The 20383-nt window shown below is 35.0% G+C and overlaps 1 protein-coding gene across 15 annotated transcripts in view; it reads left to right on the top strand.

The window, feature by feature from the left end:
• Nucleotides 1–20383, top strand: part of PPP1R9A (protein phosphatase 1 regulatory subunit 9A) — a 328586-nt gene that overhangs the window by 204527 nt on the left and 103676 nt on the right. For all 15 annotated transcript variants that reach the window (XM_086695958.1, XM_086695954.1, XM_086696008.1 and 12 more), the window contains one exon: nt 2536–2640. In XM_086695958.1, the coding sequence (XP_086552084.1) occupies nt 2536–2640 (105 nt within the window). The remainder of the gene's footprint in view (nt 1–2535; nt 2641–20383) is intronic.

Below are 20383 nucleotides of genomic sequence, written 5' to 3'. Positions count from 1 at the left end.
AACACATATTATAATAAAAAATAATTTCCAGGGGTGCCTGGGCGGCTCCATCAGTTAAGTGTCTGACTGTCAATTTTAGCTAAGGTCGTGATCTCACAGTTTGTGGGACAGAGCCCTGTGTCGAGCTCCATACTGATCAGCACAAAGCCTGCTTAGGATCCTCTCTCTCCCTCTGTCCACCCCTCCCATTCTCTCTTTCTGTGTCTTTCAAAAATGAATAAATAAACTTAAATAAAAAAAATAGCTGGGTAGATAACTAAATGCAGAAAAGCAAAACATTAAAACTTGTAGAAGAAAGTATAGAATGTTTGTATAACTTTGAGGCAGAAAGGGAGTCCTGAAAGAAAACACAGAAATACCTAATACAAAGCTGAAATTGCAAATGTGATTATAGTTTTAAAATTTTTTTTCCTCAAAATACCATTTTTCAGAGAAATCTGAAAGGACAAGCTACGGATTGGGCCAAAGGTATTTGCAGCGTATTTCATTGAGAAAGTGTTAGTACACAGGATGTATAAGAACATCTTCAATAAATCAATAAGGAACAAGATACTCAACCCAAAAACATCAACAAAAATGGTTAAAAAAAAAAAACATGATCTAACAGTCTTGCAGAAGTGGGCAAATAACTCGATCTGAAAAGTACATGCAGCCACACTAGTAATCAAGGACATGCAATTAAAATCACAATGTGATATCTTTTTACACTTACAAGATCACCAGTATTTTTAAAAAATTTTTTAATGTTTATTTATTTTTGAGAGAGAGACAGAGTGAGAGCGAGGGAGGGGCAGAGACACAGAGACACACAAAATCCAAAGCAGGCTCCAGGCTCTGAGCTGTCAGCACAGAGCCCAACGCGGGGCTCGAACTCACGAACTGAGAGATCATGACCTGAGCCCAAGTCAGATGCTCAACCAACTGAGCCACCTAGGCGCCCCGAGATTGCCAGTATTTAAAAGGTTCCAAATCTCACCAAGGTGAGATTGGTGAGAGTGTGAAAAGTCAGAACCTTTCATACAATGCTATTGAGAATATGGATTGGCATAGCATCTTGAACAAAATTTGTCGGTCTGTTTAAGTTGAAAAAGCCTATGTTCCTTGATTCAGGAATTCTATTTCTAGCTATATTGTAGAGAAATCCAACACATGTGCATAAGGAGACATGTATGAGCTAAAATGGAAAACAATACAACTGTCCATCTGCAAAATAATGGGTGAATATATTCTGGTATATTCATAAAAGATAATGCTACACGGGTGTTAAAATGAACTAATAGAGGAGCCCCTGGGTGGCTCAGTCGGTTAAGTGTCTGACTCTTGATTTCAGCTCGGATCATGATCTCACGGTTTCGTGAGTTTGAGCCCTGTGTCAGGCTTTGCACACTGACCTCATGGAACATAATTTGGGATTCTTTCTCTCCCTCTTTCATCTCTCTCTCCCTCCCTCTCTCTCTCCCTTTCTCTCTCAAAATACAAATAAATAAATAAATAAATTTAAATGAACTAGTAGAATGGTTCTATAACCATGGATAAATCTGATACGTAACACTGGGTGAAGCATATTGTGCATATCATATATATGTGTTATTTCTACATCTCAACCCCAATAGGAAGACTAAGCATCAAAATTAGTATGATGGTTACCTCTAAGGAAACAGTGAGCAGACTAGAATTAGAGGCAAATAATAAAGGGGCTTCAGCTTTTCCATAATACATTCCTTTAGAAAAAAAATGACTCAAATATTGCACAGTGCTGAGATTTGATAAAGTTGGGTGTTTGGTACATGGGTTTTTATTAGCTAATTTTCTCTGCACTTCCCCATGATTGAAATACTTGAAAATACTTCAGAAAATAAAAAAGAAATACTTCATTTTGAGACATAAAAAAATTGTGTATATATAACATATATATATATATATACACACATATATACATATGTATATATGTATGTATATATGTGTGTGTATATATATATATAAGTTTAAAAGCATTATATACTAAATAACACTAATACTGTGTGTTGCTCCTAAACATAAATAAATACATACATTTATATACATGTGTCTGAACACATGCACTCATATACGGTTATAAGCATTATATATTTCAAGCGTACAACTTGAATAGGAAGGATTCCCTGCAATTCCTTGAGGAGGAAAAGTGGAAGGCAGGACTAGGTATGAGGCCCATAGTGTATTTCAGCTGGATGTATTATGTTTTATGTAATTTATTAAGGACAAAAAAATGATGTAAGTATGCCATACATTAGCAGTTATGAATTCTTTGTGATAGGATTATGAATATTGAGTAAACTGAATCTCTCCATTTAGTATTGCTTCTATCTATTTTTTCAAAACAATCTTTTTAAAACATTAAGCATTTGGCTAAGATCTGGAACTTGTGTATAAAAAACAAATTTTGGATCAATAAGAGTGTCTTAAATATCAAGTGTTTTGTCAACTCATGTATTGAAAATGGTAATGTATTATCAGAAAAGTTAATTATGGGTAATTTTTCCCCTCTTCCCAAAGAATACAAGTCAATGACCAGATTGTGGAAGTGGATGGAATCAGCTTGGTGGGTGTCACACAGAATTTTGCTGCAACAGTTCTCAGAAACACCAAGGGCAATGTCAGGTAAATATGTGGTTTCAGATATGTATAATTTCATTACTTAATATTATGTTGAATTTTAGCCTGCTAGAATTGTACCTATAGATGTATGTAATTTCAATGAGAATTTTATCTAAATACTTAAAACTTGCCTTTAGTTTTTAATGTTTCCTTCTTATTTGCTTATATTGTTATATTTGTTAAATTACATTTGTTTATACAAATGTAATTTAAAACCAAAAATTATGGTATTTTAGAAAGGCATGAAGATACGAAGTATACAGTGTGAATCAACATGGTCAATTACTGAACTATGTTAGTGTTCCTAACTAGATAGAATTTCTACTTACATCCTCAACAAATATGAATTTAGACTCTAAATCCTTTTAATAAAATCAGTTATACTATAAGTTGAAATTGAGCTGATTATATCTATATCCAGTGGTACATGGTTCTTAGAAAGACTGTCCAAATTATGTAAGGTTAATAAATGCATTTAAAAAATCTCTTCATAGACTTTATAGGACTAATCTTTGATAAACTGTAACTTTGCCAATTTAAAGTACAGAGGGTACATTCTTTTAGACCTTGAAATTTATATTTGATCCTGGGGTTCTGAAAATTGTAGCTTGGAAAACAAATAAGAAAGTAGTCCTGAGCCAGCTAAGGTCAAGTTAAGAAATCCATTTTATTTGGTCATAAGGCATTTATGTATGTATGTATGTATGTATGTATGTATGTATGTATGTATTTTTTGTTTTGTTTTTAATTTTTATTTTTTTAATTTACATCTAAGTTAGTTATGTATGTATGTATGTATTTTTTTAAAGTTTATTTATTTATTTTGAGACAGAAAGAGAGTGAGCAAGCGAGCCGGGAAGGGGCAGAGAGAGAGAGGGAAAGAGAATCCCAGGCAGGCTCTGTGCTGTTAGCACTCATGTGCTGTTAGAACTCATGAACTGTGAGATCGTGACCTGAGCTGAAACCAAGAGTTGGATGCTTAACCGACTGAACCACCCAGCTGCCCCATAGGGTATTTGTTTTTAAATACAGTGTTTCTTATGTCTTAATACTTTTCCATCAATCCTATGAAGGAACATATAGGGGACATTATTTAGTATGGGTAGGTCTCCAAATGTTTTAGTGTTATCAGCAGAATAGAACTGCCAAATATTTTGAAAATACCAAGTGAGTTAATATTGCTGTAAAGACAGTAACATGAAGATTTTTTTTGCAGCATGCTTTATGTTGCACAAACATGGGTTTAAGTTTTAGAATTTAGACTGTTTCATTTGGAAAATATCCTTTAATGCTGAAGGAAATGTTTAAGGAACACATCCGTGACTTTTATGGGTGCTGTGTTGATGCTCCAAGAATACCCATAGTCCTGAGAAAAGGATGTGAAATAATTGGAAAGAGCATAGATAAAAAACTGTCTGATGCTCCCTCAGGACAGGCGATTTGTCTTTCTGCAGATTGTTGTCTGTTTTTGAGACAGCACTTTCCTATGTCAGTATAGAACTTGGTTTAAAAGCTACCCCAATTAAGCTTTGAAGTGAATTTTAAAGTGAAGTGAGATATACATTAAACTTAGAAGACTATTTTTCTTTTTCTTTTTTTTATAAGAACATTTTTTCAGTTGCAAAGAAGTTTACAGTTACATGAAATCCTAGCCATCCCTTTCCTTCAAGCCTTGTCCAAATTGCAAATGACTTCTTAACTCTACCCTGATTGCAGGCTTTCCCTTCTTCAGTCTGTCCCTCTCATCCTTCCTCCTAGTGGAGGAAAATAATAGTTTTCAAATCTAGGAAGGTCTGTCTATCATGGAAAAAGGAATTGACTCATTCTGTGTAACTCTGGCACTGGAAGGTCTAACACCTATAGGTAGAAATAATAATTCTGCATCCATTATGTGCCTCTCTTCTTCAGAAACCTTCAATGGCCCTCCATTCTGTACAGAATCTAAGCTCTTTATCCAGATATTAAAATTTTTTCATCATCCAGTCTTACCACTTACCTCTCTCTATGTTCATACTTTGGTTCCGTTGGACTGGTGTAGTCATATTCCTTCAAATGTGCCTTGTGAGTTATTGTTTTATTATTGTATCTTTCTGTCTGCCATTTTTTTCTGTTTAAAACACTGTCTTCTGTTTAGAACCTATTTATCTTAAGGCACATATTTCAGCTCCTTTGCCCTGAAGAAGTCCTCCTTGACCTCTGTATTACCTAGGGATCTCTTCTTCCTGGTAACACTCATCATTCATACTATTTTTTTGACCTTGAGGTGACAGCACATTCTATTTTCATATTTTAAAGGCATACATTTTATTTCCTCATTCACTTTGCACAAGTCTTGATACTGAAATGGGACCTTTGGCCCCCTTTGTTCCCCCAAATTATTTAACTCAGGGCCTTAGTTAATTGAATATAAGGAAAAAGTCTTTTCTCAATTTTAATTTATTAAAAATATTTGAATCCTCTGAATATATTTTAGGTGGTAGTTCTTCATAAAGTATTAATACAAAAATAGGATCCAAAAACAAGATCTGTATTTTCATGAACTTTTTAAAACTGAGAATTTAAAATATGTATGGTTTTGAATTTCTTATTATTTGGTGACTTTGCTATCATATTTAGTGGTTACTAAAATTTATTCTCAAAAAATGATATCTACAAAATTAGTCAGTTTAGTTTGATTTTTTTCCTAACTAGTAGGCACAGACCTGGGAGGAATGTGTGAGAGCCGTGGGTCTAAAGATCCAAGTAGGAGAAAGATGTGAAGCTAGAGGTGATGAGAAAAACAAAACTGAGATTTGAATGGTGATTATTTCTTAAGTATTGGAGGTCAAGATTTTTACTTATTTCCTTGAAATGTGTATGAAATTGGTGTCACCATTTGGATGTGAATCGAAATTATACAGTGAAGTTCTGTGACTTCATCCACACTTTCAGAGAATTATTTTCCATCTGACCTCAGTCTACTTTATTCTAGTAAAGTAAAAATTATGATACCTGAGTTCATGAACCAATACTACTAACAAAGACCCCATGAATATGACATTTTTAATGCTCTAGAGAAATTACAACTATTTTAATGTTGCAACTTTCAAGGATATATGTACGTTTTTCAACCCTACATCATTTATATGAATTAAAGCATACATTAGGCCATGGTTAACAAGTGGTTCCGGTAAATGATTATTATTTCCTTCACTTAACTGATATCGCTTAAAACGAAACACTCACGGTAAGTACTGTGTTTATATCATGTAATTATGTAATTGATTAGGAAAGGACCCGCAGGATTCAAATAGTTTATACTCAGAAATGATGCAACACAGGAACAGCAGGAGAAAGATGAGCATTAACAGGGTGGGCATGGAGGACTCAGGCTCATCCTTCCACTGGGCCTCACAGGACTTGGTCTCCAGATTCTAAACCACCACAGGCATGTGCATGAAGCATCTTGGTATCAAGAAGTGCAAAGTCTACGTATGGTTAGGGATTTCTCACTGAAATCATTGACAGCCCCTAGATTCTACCAAATCCCAGTAGAAGTAACAAATCCGGTTATTACCAGTTTTGACAAGTTAGTCTGTCTTGCCTTCAAACAATTCATGGACCCATATTTGCAAAGCATCATTTGTCCCTGGTTAGTACATTTCACAGCTCTGACCAGTGTTCAGTACCATGCTCTAGGCAGTTCTGAAGATGAGTACTTTGTCAATCCAGGTGGTCTCATGCTATATAATACATATTACATATAACACATAACACATTTACTGCTCTCCTTTGGTTTAGATTCTTACTATTTAGTATGTTTCTATTGTATGTTTCTTCTTCAAAAAATTTTTTATTTGAACACATTTATTATATATTTCAATTTTACCTGGTGAAAACCTAAAAAGAAAATGTTGTAAATTATTTAAAAACCTATAATCTTTTTGGTGGCCCATAGAATGTAACTTGCCAAATGTAATATAGTTAAAAAGTTAGAAAAAAGTTCTATTCTTATTATCAGATCCTGCATTATGTGAAAAATAATTTAAAGGGTAGAGATTCAGATCATTTGAATCAGCAGGTTTATCCACTTATTCACAATTCCTTTTTATAACAGAACTTACTAAATGATGCTTTTCTTGGAGGTCCTTAAAAGAGCCTTATGTCTGTTGGTCCATGTAAAGTTATGGGAAAAATACTTTTAAACTTGAAATTATAAGATCATTAGAAAAATAATGATTAGTTTGAAAGACATAAAAATACTGGTTGTGTACCTATGGAAGGAAAGTAGGAATCTATAGATACTAGGAGACTAATTCAAAGTTATACAAACTACCTTCCATTTATTTTTGGATATCTTTTATATTTGGATATTTTGTATATACATATATATATATATATATTTGGATATTTTTTGTATTTGGGTATATATATATGTATATATATATGTGTGTGTGTGTGTGTGTGTGTGTGTGTGTGTGTGTATGTGTGTATATCCATATATAGTTTTGCCACAGATGTCCCAAATGTAGACAGTTGACTCAGTCTCTTATGTTACATCTCTGTGGACAATAAAAAAATGTATTTGAATTATAGTGAAGCTAGAGGATAGGTAAAATCATACAGCTGATTCTGGTATTATTTAATTTATTCATTGATATTTCTTTATGCACTTAGTGCTAGGAATAATTATCTTTCTCTAGTAACTGCCTTTTTTCACATGAAGCCAGACCTCGTGGATTCAGATTCTGGTTTAACTACTTAGATACATGAGTTCATAGAAGTGTTTAAATCTCCCTGTGCTGTAGTTTCTTCACCTATAAAATGGGCATCATGATAGTACCTACCCCATACATTGGTGATGATTATTAAATGAATTAATACATGTAATAAATGCCTACAAAAAGTTGGACCTCAATGAAATATTGGTGATTATTATTTCCTTCTCAAAACTCTGATCCCTTCTTAGATGTTCATGTAGATTGCTGGAAAACTGAGAGGCAGTTGTATAGCCATTTCCAACAAAGGCACAGGGCCTTACAGTCTGCAGAGGAGACAGACCCTTGTTACCAATTTCTCTTTAACTCTTTGGAAGTACCAATATAAGTCATTTCTTCATATCTTGATTTTTCAGTTTTAGATGAAAATTTAATAATTGCTTGTTGTAAAGCTTTCACCTAGCAGGGTTTTTTTTTTTTCAGTTAAAAACTTTTGCAAGAGTTTATAACATTTACTTTCTAATACATAGCTACAATTGTCATGGGTAGTTTTTCTATAAATTCATTCAAAAAGTTAAAACCAATAGGCAGTATTTATAATGTTATGCTTATGAAAATATTATTCAGTTTAGAATCAAGTAGTATGACTGAATTGATAGAAAATGAAATGTAATTTTATGTCATTCAATCTGTGTCACTGTAAGGGAGGGTTTCAAAGCATAAAGGTTCTAATGGAAACTGACTTAATTTATTTCTAGCCTTCTTGATTTCCTCTGGGTCATCCATAGCTGCCAGGGTGCTTGCATGTCTGAAAATGGATTATTTTGCCCTGAAATATGGCTAGGTATAGTATTTGAGGTTCAAAATCTTTTTCTTTTAGTATTATGAAGACATTTTCCATTGTATTTTAATATCTACAATTGGTAAAGAGAATTTTAATATTAATCTGATTTGTAGTCCGGTTTTCTGTCTTGGATTTTTCCCCCCTCTTAATTTTATTTTTGAAATTTTTATCAGGCTACAACTAGATCTGTGTTTGTTTGTTTGGTGTAGTTCTACTTGGGAGTCAGTCTGAACACTTGAGTTTGAGAAATTTTTCTATTATTATTTTATTATTTTCTTTATTTTTCATTGTCTTGGTTTTCTCTTCTCAAACCAGTATTAAATGGGGATTAGATATCTTGGCCGTATTGTCTAACATCTTCTTTCTGTCATCTCCATCTGTTTACGTTTTTGTTAATATATTCTAAGAGTTTTCTCAATTTTATCAACCATATTACCAATTTATTTGTAAGCCATGGCCTTTTTTTTATCCTTTCTGACCCATTCTATTTCCTTTTTCTACTTAAAGTTTGTCCTCTCTTATCCAACCTTGAGAATTATTCACCTTCCTACTTGAAGATCTTCATGTGGCTTTCAAATGTAATTAAGTTTCATGTAGCACATCAAATGTAATATGTTCAAATTATTATCCTTTGTACCATTCTCTGTCTCCTCCAAAAAAAAACCAATCATGTGATCTCTACTTGGCTAATTCTGTCTTATCAGTTCTCAGTTCAAAAGTCACTTTTTCAGTAAATGAGTTCTTCTTGTATTAAGCTTTTCATGTTGTCCAAGTCAGTTTCTATCACATTACCAATATTTTCTACATAGCATTCATCAAGTAATCCTCTGATGATCCACTCTTCCTAGTATTGCCTCTCTTGTTCAGTCCTCCACCTCATTGTCTCCTGACTAGCCTTGATGATTAGAGTATAAAGTAGTGATGTGTGACTTCTGAGGGTATGCTATAAAAGGCATACCTATACCTTCTGCCTTGGATTTCTGCATCACCAGCTCTGGAGAAATCCAGCTACCATATCAGACAGCCTTCTGGAGAGGTTCACACAAGGAAGAATTTAGGCCTGTTAACAGCCAGCACCAAGTTGCCAGCCATGTGAGAGGGGCACCTTGGAATGAGATCCCTACCCTCAGTAAAGCCTTCAGGTGACTGCAGCCCCAGTCAACATTAGATTGAACTTAGTGAGAAGCTCCAAGCAGAACTGCCCAGTCAAGCATCTCCTGAATTCTTGGCTCAGAGAAACTAGGAAAGATAAACCATCTGTAAGTTTTGGGATAATTTATGTCAGAGAAGATATAAATTAGAACAAAAGAGAGGACATCATTACAAACCTCACATATAAGGATTAGCCAATATTATGAAGAACTCTATGCTGATAACTACAACTTAGAATAGTTAAGTTCTTCGAAGACAATACTATCAGAAAGTACCAAAGGTCACTCGAGAAAAAATAGTGTGTATATGGGTGTGTTTGTACACATGAAGATGAATTCAGAGTTAAAGCTTTCCAGTAAAGAAAATTCCGGTTCCAGTTTGTTTCATTGGTGAATCTCACCAAACATTAGAGAGAGAAATAACATGAATTCTATACAAATTCTTCCAGAACATAGAAGAGGGGACACATCTCAGCTATATTTATGAGGCCAGCATTACCATTTAAGTGAGAAAAAGACATTTAAAATAAAAATTATTACTGCCAATATTTTTCATGAATGTAGTTACAAAAGTCCTTAATAAAATTTTAACAGGTTAAAGTCAGAAATATACAAAAAGGATAATACATTATGGCTAAGAGACATTTTTTGGGGGGAGGGGGAATGCATGTTTGATTTAATGTTTGAAATTCAACCTATGGAATTTTCCATACTGATAGAAAAATGGAGAATAATCATATGCTCATTTCAGTAGATGTAAGCCACAGAAAACTCTCAGGAAATTTGAAATATAAGGGAATTTCCTCATAGTAATAAATAGCATTTAAGTGAAACCTATAGTTAATATCATACTTAATGATGGGAGACAAATGCTTTCTCTTTAGTATAAGAACAATTTAAGAGTGTCCACTTTCACCACTTCTATTCAGCATTGTGCTATGGGTCATAGCTAGGTCACTGAGGCAACAGTAAGAAATGGCAAACATTTTTGATTGAAAGGGAGAAGTAAAACCCTTTATTCATAGACAACATGTTCATCTCTGTAGAAAATAGCAAGGAATCTATGAAGGATGCTGCTAATAAGTGAGTCAAACAAGATTACAGGGAATAGGTTGATGTACACAAATCAGTTCTGTTCTGTATACTAGCAACAACAACAAAAAATGAAAATTCAGATTACAACCAACTTTTGTGGGGTGCCTGGGTGGCTCAGTTGGTTAAACCTCCAACACTTGTTTTCAGCTCAGGTCATTATCTCATGGTTTTGTGAGTTCAAGCCTGATATGGGACTCTGCACTGACAGCACAGAGCCTGTTTGGGATTCTCTCTCTCTCCCTCTCTCTCTGCTCCTCCCCCACTCACACTGTCTCTGTCTCTCTCAAAATAAATAAACTGAAAAAAAAAACCCAACTTTTATGATAGCATCAAAACATGAAATATTTAATACCTGACATGATATGTTGATGACTTCAGCAAAATGTTTCTGAGAGAAAATAAAGACAACCTCAATGAATGAAGCAATAGACCATGTTCGTGGATCAGAATACTCAATGTTGTTAAAATTCCAATGTTTTCCAAATCTGCATACTAAGCACAATCTTAGTGAAAATCTCCATAAGATTTTTTGTAGAAATTAATATTTTTGACAAAGAACGAATTTGGAGAACTTTCGCTGCCTCAAAGCTACACTAATCACAGCAGTCTTGTGTAGGCATAAGGATAGAAATATAGATGAATGGAACAGAAAAGAGAGTTCCAACATATGCATGCATAGACACAAACAATTGAGTTTTGACAAATGTACCAAAGTAATTCAGTGGGGGAAATTATAGTCTTTTCAAATGGTGCTGGGACAATTGAATAACCACATTTATAAAAAACAAAAACACTTGACCTTTGCCCCACAGCATATACAAAAATTAATTCAAGATCGTAGATCTAAGTGCAACAGCTAAAACTATAAAATTTCTAGACAACAGGCAAAAAATCTTTATGACCTTGGGTTAATCAAAGATCTGTTAAGACACAAAAGCAAAAAATACAAAAGAAAGACATGATAAATTAAACTACATCAAAATTTAAAACATTTGTTCAAAAAATACCATTAAGAAAATGAAAAAGCAAGCCAAAGACAATATTTGCAAAAACAATTATCTGATAAAGGGCTCTTATTTAGAAGATATGAAGAACTTTTATAATTCAATAAGATGATATATAGCCCTATTAAAAATATGCAAATCAATTAAAGAGACACTTTACCAAGGAAGATCTACAGTTAGACACATGAAATACTGCTCAACATCATTAATCATTGGGGAAATGCAAATTAAATCCAGAATGAGGTGCTACTACACACCCACTAGTATGGCTGAAATTTAAAAGACTGATAATACTATGCATTGACAAGGATGTGGAGCAGATTTAACATTCATTCATTGCCAGCAGGAATGCAAAATAGCACAGCCACTTTGCAGAACAGTTTGGCAGGTTCTTATAAAGCTAAGCTTGTACTTACCATACCAGCCAGCAATTCTATTCTTAGCTATGTATTCAAGAGCAATAAAAACATATATCTACCCAAACGACTCATACTTACATGTTCATAGGAGCCTCGTTCATAAGAGCTAGAAACAACTCAAATGTCCTTTAACTGATAAAGGATATACAAATTGTATTGTATTCCTGTGTAATGAAATATTTCTTTGCAATACAAAGAAACAAATTACCAATATATTCAACATAATATTTGACTGACAGAGCTATTATATTGACCAAAAGAAGGCAGACAGAAAAGCTTTTGTACTGTAAACTGCAAGCATTTAAGAGGGAATATTTTTGAGGCAATGAAATTGTGCTATACTGTGGTTATTGTATTTGTGACACAGCTGTGTGTGTGTGTGTGTGTGTGTGTGTGTGTGTATTTGTGAAAACTCATACAAAATAAATTTGGTAAATTTTATTATATGTAAATTTGACTTCAATAAAACAGATTTTTTAAACGTATGCTAACAGTTCTGATTAATTAAAAAGCACCATGCTAACTAAGTATGTTGATGGTGATGGTGATTTGGAAAGGAGGACAGTGTCTACTTAGGAAAGGCAAATGCAATCAAACTGAACTTCCTCAGCAGTGCGTATGTGTTATTGTGCTGTATACTTTTATGTAAAAAAACATTTTATTATTTATTTTTTACCAGAAAAAAAAATCTATATTAAGTTCTTGTCTGGACTCTTTTCCTTATTCAGTCGTGGATTTGCGATATAATTTTAAGAACCCTTTTTTGGGGGTCTCCAGCTTTAAGTGGGACCTTTCGAATCTTGTGTACTATTATGTAAATGACTTAGTGTACCTGTTCTTGTAAAACATATTGCCTCAAAATTTTGTGACTTGAAACAACACAGTTTCTGGGATCTATTTCCTAGTTTTTTCCTGAGAGCCTCCCTACAGGGATGCCTCACAACATGGAGACTGAATTTCCCAGAGGAAGTGACCCAAGACAGTACCCAAGATGGAATCTGTCATCTTTTTATAACTTAATATCCAAAGGGACATTCCATTAGTTTTGTATTTTGTTTGATGAAAGTGAGTTAACAAGTCCCTCTTATACTCAAGGGGAGAGAATTACACAAGACTCGAACATCAGGAGCCAGAGATCACTTGGATCCATCTCGGAGGCTGCCTGTTATGTAGTGATCAATAACTGGTTGGATGGATGGACGGACGGATGGACAGACTAATTAATGTTATACCACAATAAAATGTATTTGTTTAATCTTGCATACCCTCGTGGATGGAACTGGAGAGTGTGATGCTAAGTGAAATAAGCCATACAGAGAAAGACAGATACCATATGGTTTCACTCTTATGTGGATCCTGAGAAACTTAACAGAAACCCATGGGGGAGGGGAAGGGGAAAAAAACAAAAAAGGAGGTTAGAGTGGGAGAGAGCCAAAGCATAAGAGACTGTTAAAAACTGAGAACAAACTGAGGGTTGATGGGGGGTGGGAGAGAGGGGAGGGTGGGTGATGGGTATTGAGGAGGGCACCTTTTGGGATGAGCACTGGGTGTTGTATGGAAACCAATTTGACAATAAATTTCATATATTAAAAAAAAAAATGTTGCATACCCTATCTTGAGAAGAACCCTGAAACATTTGAGATTATTTAGGAAAGACTGACCAGGATAGTGAAAGGTCTAAACACTGTTTCCTTCTATATATAAAAACTAAAGATTCTGCCAACTTTTGCCTAAAACAGAAAATTTTAAGAAGACGTAGTAACAATTGCAAAACATTTGAAAGAGTAGACTCTAGGAAAAGACTTAGGTGTTCTTACTTAGGTATTCTTTTTACTGCAGACAGCCATCCTAGTACTGGAGGACAGCAGTTATAGGAAATTGATGTTACAGGAGAGTGTGCTTCAGTATGAGAAATTTCTAATAATATATTGTGTATTTGTTTTTCAGGGCCATTTACATTAATCTTTAAATGCTTTCTTCCAGGTACTGCTATATGATCAATAACTATGCATTCATCATGCTTTATCCCTAGCATATATTTTTTTTTGTTTTTTTTTTTGCTTTAAAATTTTTTTTTAATGTTTATTTTATTTTTGAGAGAGACAGAGCACAAGCAGGGGAGGGGCAGGGAGAGAGAGAGAGAGAGAGATACAGAATCTGAAGCAGGCTCCAGGCTCTGAGCTGTCAGCACAGAGTCCGACGTGGGGCATGAACCCACGAACTGTGAGATCATGACCTGAGCCGAAGTCAGACACTTAACTGACTGAACCACCCAGGCACCCCTAGCATATGTTTTTAATGACTTTTTGACACTGAGCCATATGGCACTTTGGAGGTGAGGATTTTGGAGGAATTGTAGTCACACATAATAAAAAATGAATTAATCTGAAGGTCTTAAATATTGCCCTGTCCATTTTGGAAAGGTTAGAACACTCAAAAGAAAAATATAAATTAATGATGAGGTTTTTAAATAAATATGCACTTGATATTTTGGATTCATACCTGGACATGTAATTTCTTTTTTATTTGTTTACTTGAGAGAGAGAGCAGGGAGAGGGACAGAAGGAAATAATTTTTTTTAATGTTTTTATTTTTTTTATTTTTGGGAGAGAGAGAGAGAGACAGAGAAACAGAGCATGAGCAGGGGAGGGGCAGAGGGAAAGGGAAACACAGAATCCAAAGCAGGCTCCAGGCTCTGAGCTGTCAGCACAGAGCCCGATATGGGGCCTGAACTCATGAGCCATGAGATTATGACCTGAACCCGAGGCAGATGTTTAACTGACTGAGCCCCTGAGGCACCCCTGAGAAAGAGAGAATCTTCAGCAGGCTCTGTGCTCAGCACAGAGCCTGAAGCAGGACTTGATCCCATGACCCTGGGATCATGGCCTGAGCTGAAATCGAGTTGACTCTCAACCGACTAAGCTACCCAGGTGCCCTCACGCCCCACCGCCTTTTTTTTTTTTTTTTTTTTTTTTTTTTACTGTTATTTGTTTAATGTTTTTATATTGTGAAAGTAAGGCATACTTGTCCAAAAAAAAAAAAAAAAAAATCAAGCAGTACTGAGTAGGTAAAAGTAAAAGCCTACTGTTTTCCTTGCCCGAGACCACCTCCCCACCTACACGTACACACACACTCTCACACATGGATCCAATTCCCCAAAGAAATAACTATTAACAGTTTGGTGTATGTCATTCCAGATATTTCAGATACATGTACATTCTTACACATGTGGGATTATAATATCCTTATTGCTTTGCAATTTTGTCCTGTTGGATGAAGCTAAAAACTGAATTCTTTTATCATTCAGCTCCTATTTTTAGATTTATTATTTAGATAAAATAATCATTAATTTACCACTTTAAAAATATAAGGAGGGGAGACTGGGTGACTCAGTCAGTTAAGCATCAGACTTCAGCTCAGGTCATGATCTCATGATTCGTGGGTTTGAGCCCTGCATCAGGCTTTGCACTGACAGCTCATAACCGGGAGCCTGCTTCAGATTCTGTGTCTCCCTCTCTGCTTCTCCCCCATTCATGCTTTGTATCTGTCTTTCAAAAATAAATAAACATCAAATAAATTCTTAAATAATAAAACAATAAAAAGGTAAGCAAATTTAGTGCACTCGTGTTCTTAGCTACTTCCTATTCTTTCTGCCTTTCCTTTTTTGCTATATAATTTCTTATAACATTTACATTCTATTCTAGGACCAACATTCTCTGAGTTGTTTACCTTAGTTTGTATGTATGTACATAATTATTTATTTATTTTTATATATGTTAGTTAACATATAGTGTACTATTGGTTTCAGGAGTAGAATTTAGTGACTTGTCGCTTGCATATAACACCCAGTGCTCAGCCCAACAAGTGCTGTCCTTAATGCCCATCACCCATGTAGCCCATCTTCCCACTCATCTCCCCTCCATTAGCCCTCAGTTTGTTCCTTGTATGGAAGAGTCTATTATGGTTTGCCTCCCTATTTTTATCTTATTTTATTTTTCCTTCCTTTCCCCTATGTTCATCTGTTTTTTTTCTTAAATTCCACATATGAGTAAAATCATACTGTATTTGTCCTTCTCTGATTGACTTATTTCACTTAGCATATTACACCCTAGTTCTATCCACATTGTTGCAAATGGCAAGATTTCATTCTTTTTGATGACTGAGTAGTATTCCATGGTGTATATATACCTCATCTTTATCTGTTTGTCAGTCGATGGACATTTAGGCTCTTTCCATCGTTTGGCTATTGTTGATAATGCTGCTTTAAACATTGTGGTGCGTATGCCCCTTTGAATCAGCATTTTATATCCTTTAGAGTAGTGCAATGGACATGTAATTTCTAAATATGAAAACTAAAAAAAAATCTTTACTTAATTGGTATATCTGAGATTTCCATTTGAAATGCATTCAATCTTGAAATGTTTTGTTTCATTCACATCATTTTAAGATGAGGTTTTTGTTGCCATTATAGCACAAAGAGAAATTGAGAGTGTCACTTTTTCTCAGAGTCTTGATTTTATAATTGTGCATAACGGAGTGTCATTTGTAATGGAGGGCAGTGAGGGCACCACCATGTTCATGGGAATTCTCAGTCCTTGTAGATTTTGTGTTTACATTATTACTCCCTTGCAGTCAGACAAGAAGAGCAGCTACTATGTATTTGGGACCATAGATATTATAAGTTCTAAATTATATGTATGTGTGTGTGTGTGTGTGTGTGTATATATATATAATATATATATATAATACATAATTATAATATATAATATAAATATAATATAATATGTATTATAAATGTATATCTATAAATATAATATATACTATAAATATACTATACTATATATTATAAATGCATATCTATAAATATATTTTGTAAATGTATATGTACATATAAATATGTGTGTGTGTGTGTGTGTGTGTATATATATATATATATATATATATATATATATATATATATGTAGTCAACAACCACTGGTGATAGAAAGAAGATTAAAAACAGTGGAGATTTCAGGACACCTGGGTGGCTCAGTTGGTTGAGTGTCTAACTTCGGCTCAGGTCATGATCGCTCAGGTCATGATCTCACAGGGTCATGAGTTCAAACCCCACATTTGGTTCTGTGCTGACGGCTTGGAGCCTGGAGCCTGCTTCAGGTTCTATGTCTTCTCTTTCTCTGCCCTTCCCCTGCTCACATTCTGTCTCTCTCTCTCTCAAAAATAAATAAACATAAATAAACAAACAAACAAACATTTAAAACAAATAAAAAAAAAAACAGTGGAGATTTCAAAAAATTGTTTTAAGGGGACTTTGGCTTAATGAGACATTTTCTGATGCCAATTTTTACAGATTAACACTTAAAATATTTTATTTTAAATTGTTGTATGTGTAAATATTTAAACCTGAAACATCAAAGCTAACTTTAAAATAGAGAAACGTCGGGGCACCTGGGTGGCGCAGTCGGTTAGGCGTCCGACTTCAGCCAGGTCACGATCTCGCGGTCCGTGAGTTCGATCTCGCGGTCCGTGAGTTCGAGCCCCGCGTCAGGCTCTGGGCTGATGGCTCAGAGCCTGGAGCCTGTTTCCGATGCTGTGTCTCCCTCTCTCTCTGCCCCTCCCCCGTTCATGCTCTGTCTCTCTCTGTCCCAAAAATAAATAAACGTTGAAAAAAAATAAAATAAAATAGAGAAACGTCACTTCTTGAGAAGGTATAACACTTTTAGAACATATTTAAGTTTATACCTATTACGTAGTGTATAGTCCTTGAAGTAGCATGGGTTAGGCAATGTTTTTTGTTTTTGTTTTTGTTTTTTAAGAATTCAACTACTTTTGAAATTCAACTACTATATTGAAATATAGTGGTAGAAAAAAGTTTTTATAATTAGAACTTGGTTAGATAGAACATTCATTTCAAGAAGTAATGCTTACACTTAAGTTTAAATATTTCAGATCTAGGGGCGCCTGGGTGGCGCAGTTGGTTAAGCGTCCGACTTCAGCCAGGTCACGATCTCGCGCTCCGTGAGTTCGAGCCCCGCGTCGGGCTCTGGGCTGATGGCTCAGAGCCTGGAGCCTGTTTCTGATTCTGTGTCTCCCTCTCTCTCTGCCCCTCCCCCGTTCATGCTCTGTCTCTATCCCCAAAATAAATAAACGTTGAAAAAAAAAATACATTTAAATATTTCAGATCTAGATATTTAAAGGCTAGCTTTTTAAAAAATATATATAATTTATTGTCAAGTTAGCTAATGTACAGTGTATACAGTGTGCTCTAGGCTTCGGCGGTAGATTCCCAGGATTCATCACTTACATACAAGACCCCGTGCTCATCCCAACAAGTGCCTTCCTCAATGCCCATCACCCATTTTCCCCTCTCCCAGCGCCCCCCAATCAACCCTCAGTTTGTTCTCTGTATTTAAGAGTCTCTTATGGGGGTGCCTGGGTGGCTCAGTCAGTTAAGCGTCCGACTTCAGCTCAGGTCACGATCTCACGGTCCGGGAGTTCGAGCCCCGCGTCAGGCTCTGGGCTGACGGCTCAGAGCCTGGAGCCTGTTTCAGATTCTGTGTCTCCCTCTCTCTCTGCCCCTCCCCGTTCATGTTCTGTCTCTCTCTGTCTCAAAAATAAATAAAACGTTTAAAAAAAAAAAAGAGTCTCTTATGGTTTGTCTCCCTCTCTGTTTGAAACTATTTTTTCTCCTTCCCTTTACCCCATGGTATTCTGCTAAGTTTCTCAAGTTCCACATATGAGTGAAAACATATGAAGGAGTGTTGATTCGTAGGGGCACATGTACCCCAACGTTTATAGTAGCACTTTCAACAATAACCAAATTATGAAAAGAGCCCAAATGTCCATCAACTGATGAATGGATAAAGAAGATGTGGTCTATATATACAGTGCAATACTACTTGGCAATGAGAAAGAATGAAATCTTGCCATTTGCAGCAACTTGGATGGAACTGGAGGGTATTGTGCTAAGTGAAATAAGTCAGTCAGAGAAAGGTCTAGCTTTTTTTTTTTTTTTTTGACGTTTATTTATTTTTGAGAGAGAGAGAGAAAGGTAGAGTGTGAGCAGGCAGGGGCAGAGACAGAGGGAGACACAGAAACCGAAGCAGGCTCTAGGCTCTGAGCTGTCAACACAGAGTCCGACGAAGGGCTTAAACTCACAAACTGCAAGATCATGACCTGAGCCAAAGTCTGGTGCTTAACTGACTAAGCCACACAGGTGCCCCTGAGAAAGGTCTAGCTTTTAAGAGCAAACATTTTCCTAGATGAATTTAAAAAAAATGTTAATGTTAAATAAAAAGTATTATTATATTAATCCAAATCCCAATATAGAAAGGAGAAATATGTAAGAGTATCCAAGTACAAAAAGAGTCAAAACCTTGGTTGTGTAGGACTTTTGCCTCTAGATAGTAACACAAATCTTAGTGAAAACAATTAAGTCAAGTATTTTCAAAGCTGTCAAGTTCAGAGTAAGGACATAAAATGTGATCAAACAGAAAAAAATGAGACATTTTCTACAAAAATGTTTAAAAGTATCATGTGACCTTGTGATCCAAGACTCCAGTATAATGAGAAGAGATGTTATGGATCTACTTTTCTTGTTTTTAAAATACATCTTGTAGGTTTTTGTTGTGTGCACGATAAATATTTGTTAAAAATCTTAATGAAAGGATTGATTATATGAAAACTAATAACTATATCCTATTATGGCTTTTCATTTTACCGACTTGCTTCATTTTACGTGAAAAATTTTTAAGTTTTGATATCAGCTAAGTGCCATTTTTGACTAGTATATCACTTTTATTGGAATAACATGTCTGAAAAACAAGACACTCACAACTCATCAGTTTTCAACATAACTTCTCACATCATTTACACTGAACATGTAGGATCTTTATGATTTCAATTCAGCAAATTGTAAATGCAATTTTATAGTTGTTTAGTTTTTGTTTGACAGCTCACCAGAGAATTCAATAAACTAATCAGATGAAACCTGTGTAATCTCGTCATCTGAACTCTAAGGGACAGTGCATGAACATGGCTTGGTCTGATAATAGATGAAAAGAAAAAGGAAACCTGATTTATCTGTCTTTACCTCTTGTATCTCAGCCTGAGGGGGAGAGGGGGCAGTTCTTACTAAAATAATTCACATCAAAACAACATGATTGTTTGAAACACCAGAAAAAAGCCATGCTGAACACATAAATCCTAATTCTATATTTTAGTTTTAGCCTTTATTTGTCAATTATAACCTTAGTAAATACCCAACTTTTAATTTAAATATCCATTACAGTTTGGCTTCTGTTATCTCATGCTTTATAGCTAAAAATAAAAAGACCAAACATTTAAGAACATATAGAAAGGTAATTTGAATGTTAAGCAAAGTAAACAAATTTAGATAGTAACAAGAAAAAATACAGATGATTTAACTGGATGATTTGACTACATGCGTGTCATTTCAGTTGGAGACAATGTCTAAAATATAAACCAAAACTGTGTGTAAATATCAGCTGATTTGGTCACATGTTTAGAGGGACTGATT

The sequence above is a fragment of the Puma concolor genome, chromosome A2 (assembly GCF_028749965.1).
Source record: "Puma concolor isolate L17-30 chromosome A2, mPumCon1.1.hap2, whole genome shotgun sequence".
NCBI lineage: Eukaryota > Metazoa > Chordata > Mammalia > Carnivora > Felidae > Puma > Puma concolor.
This window is presented reverse-complemented; position numbering and strand designations above follow the sequence as displayed.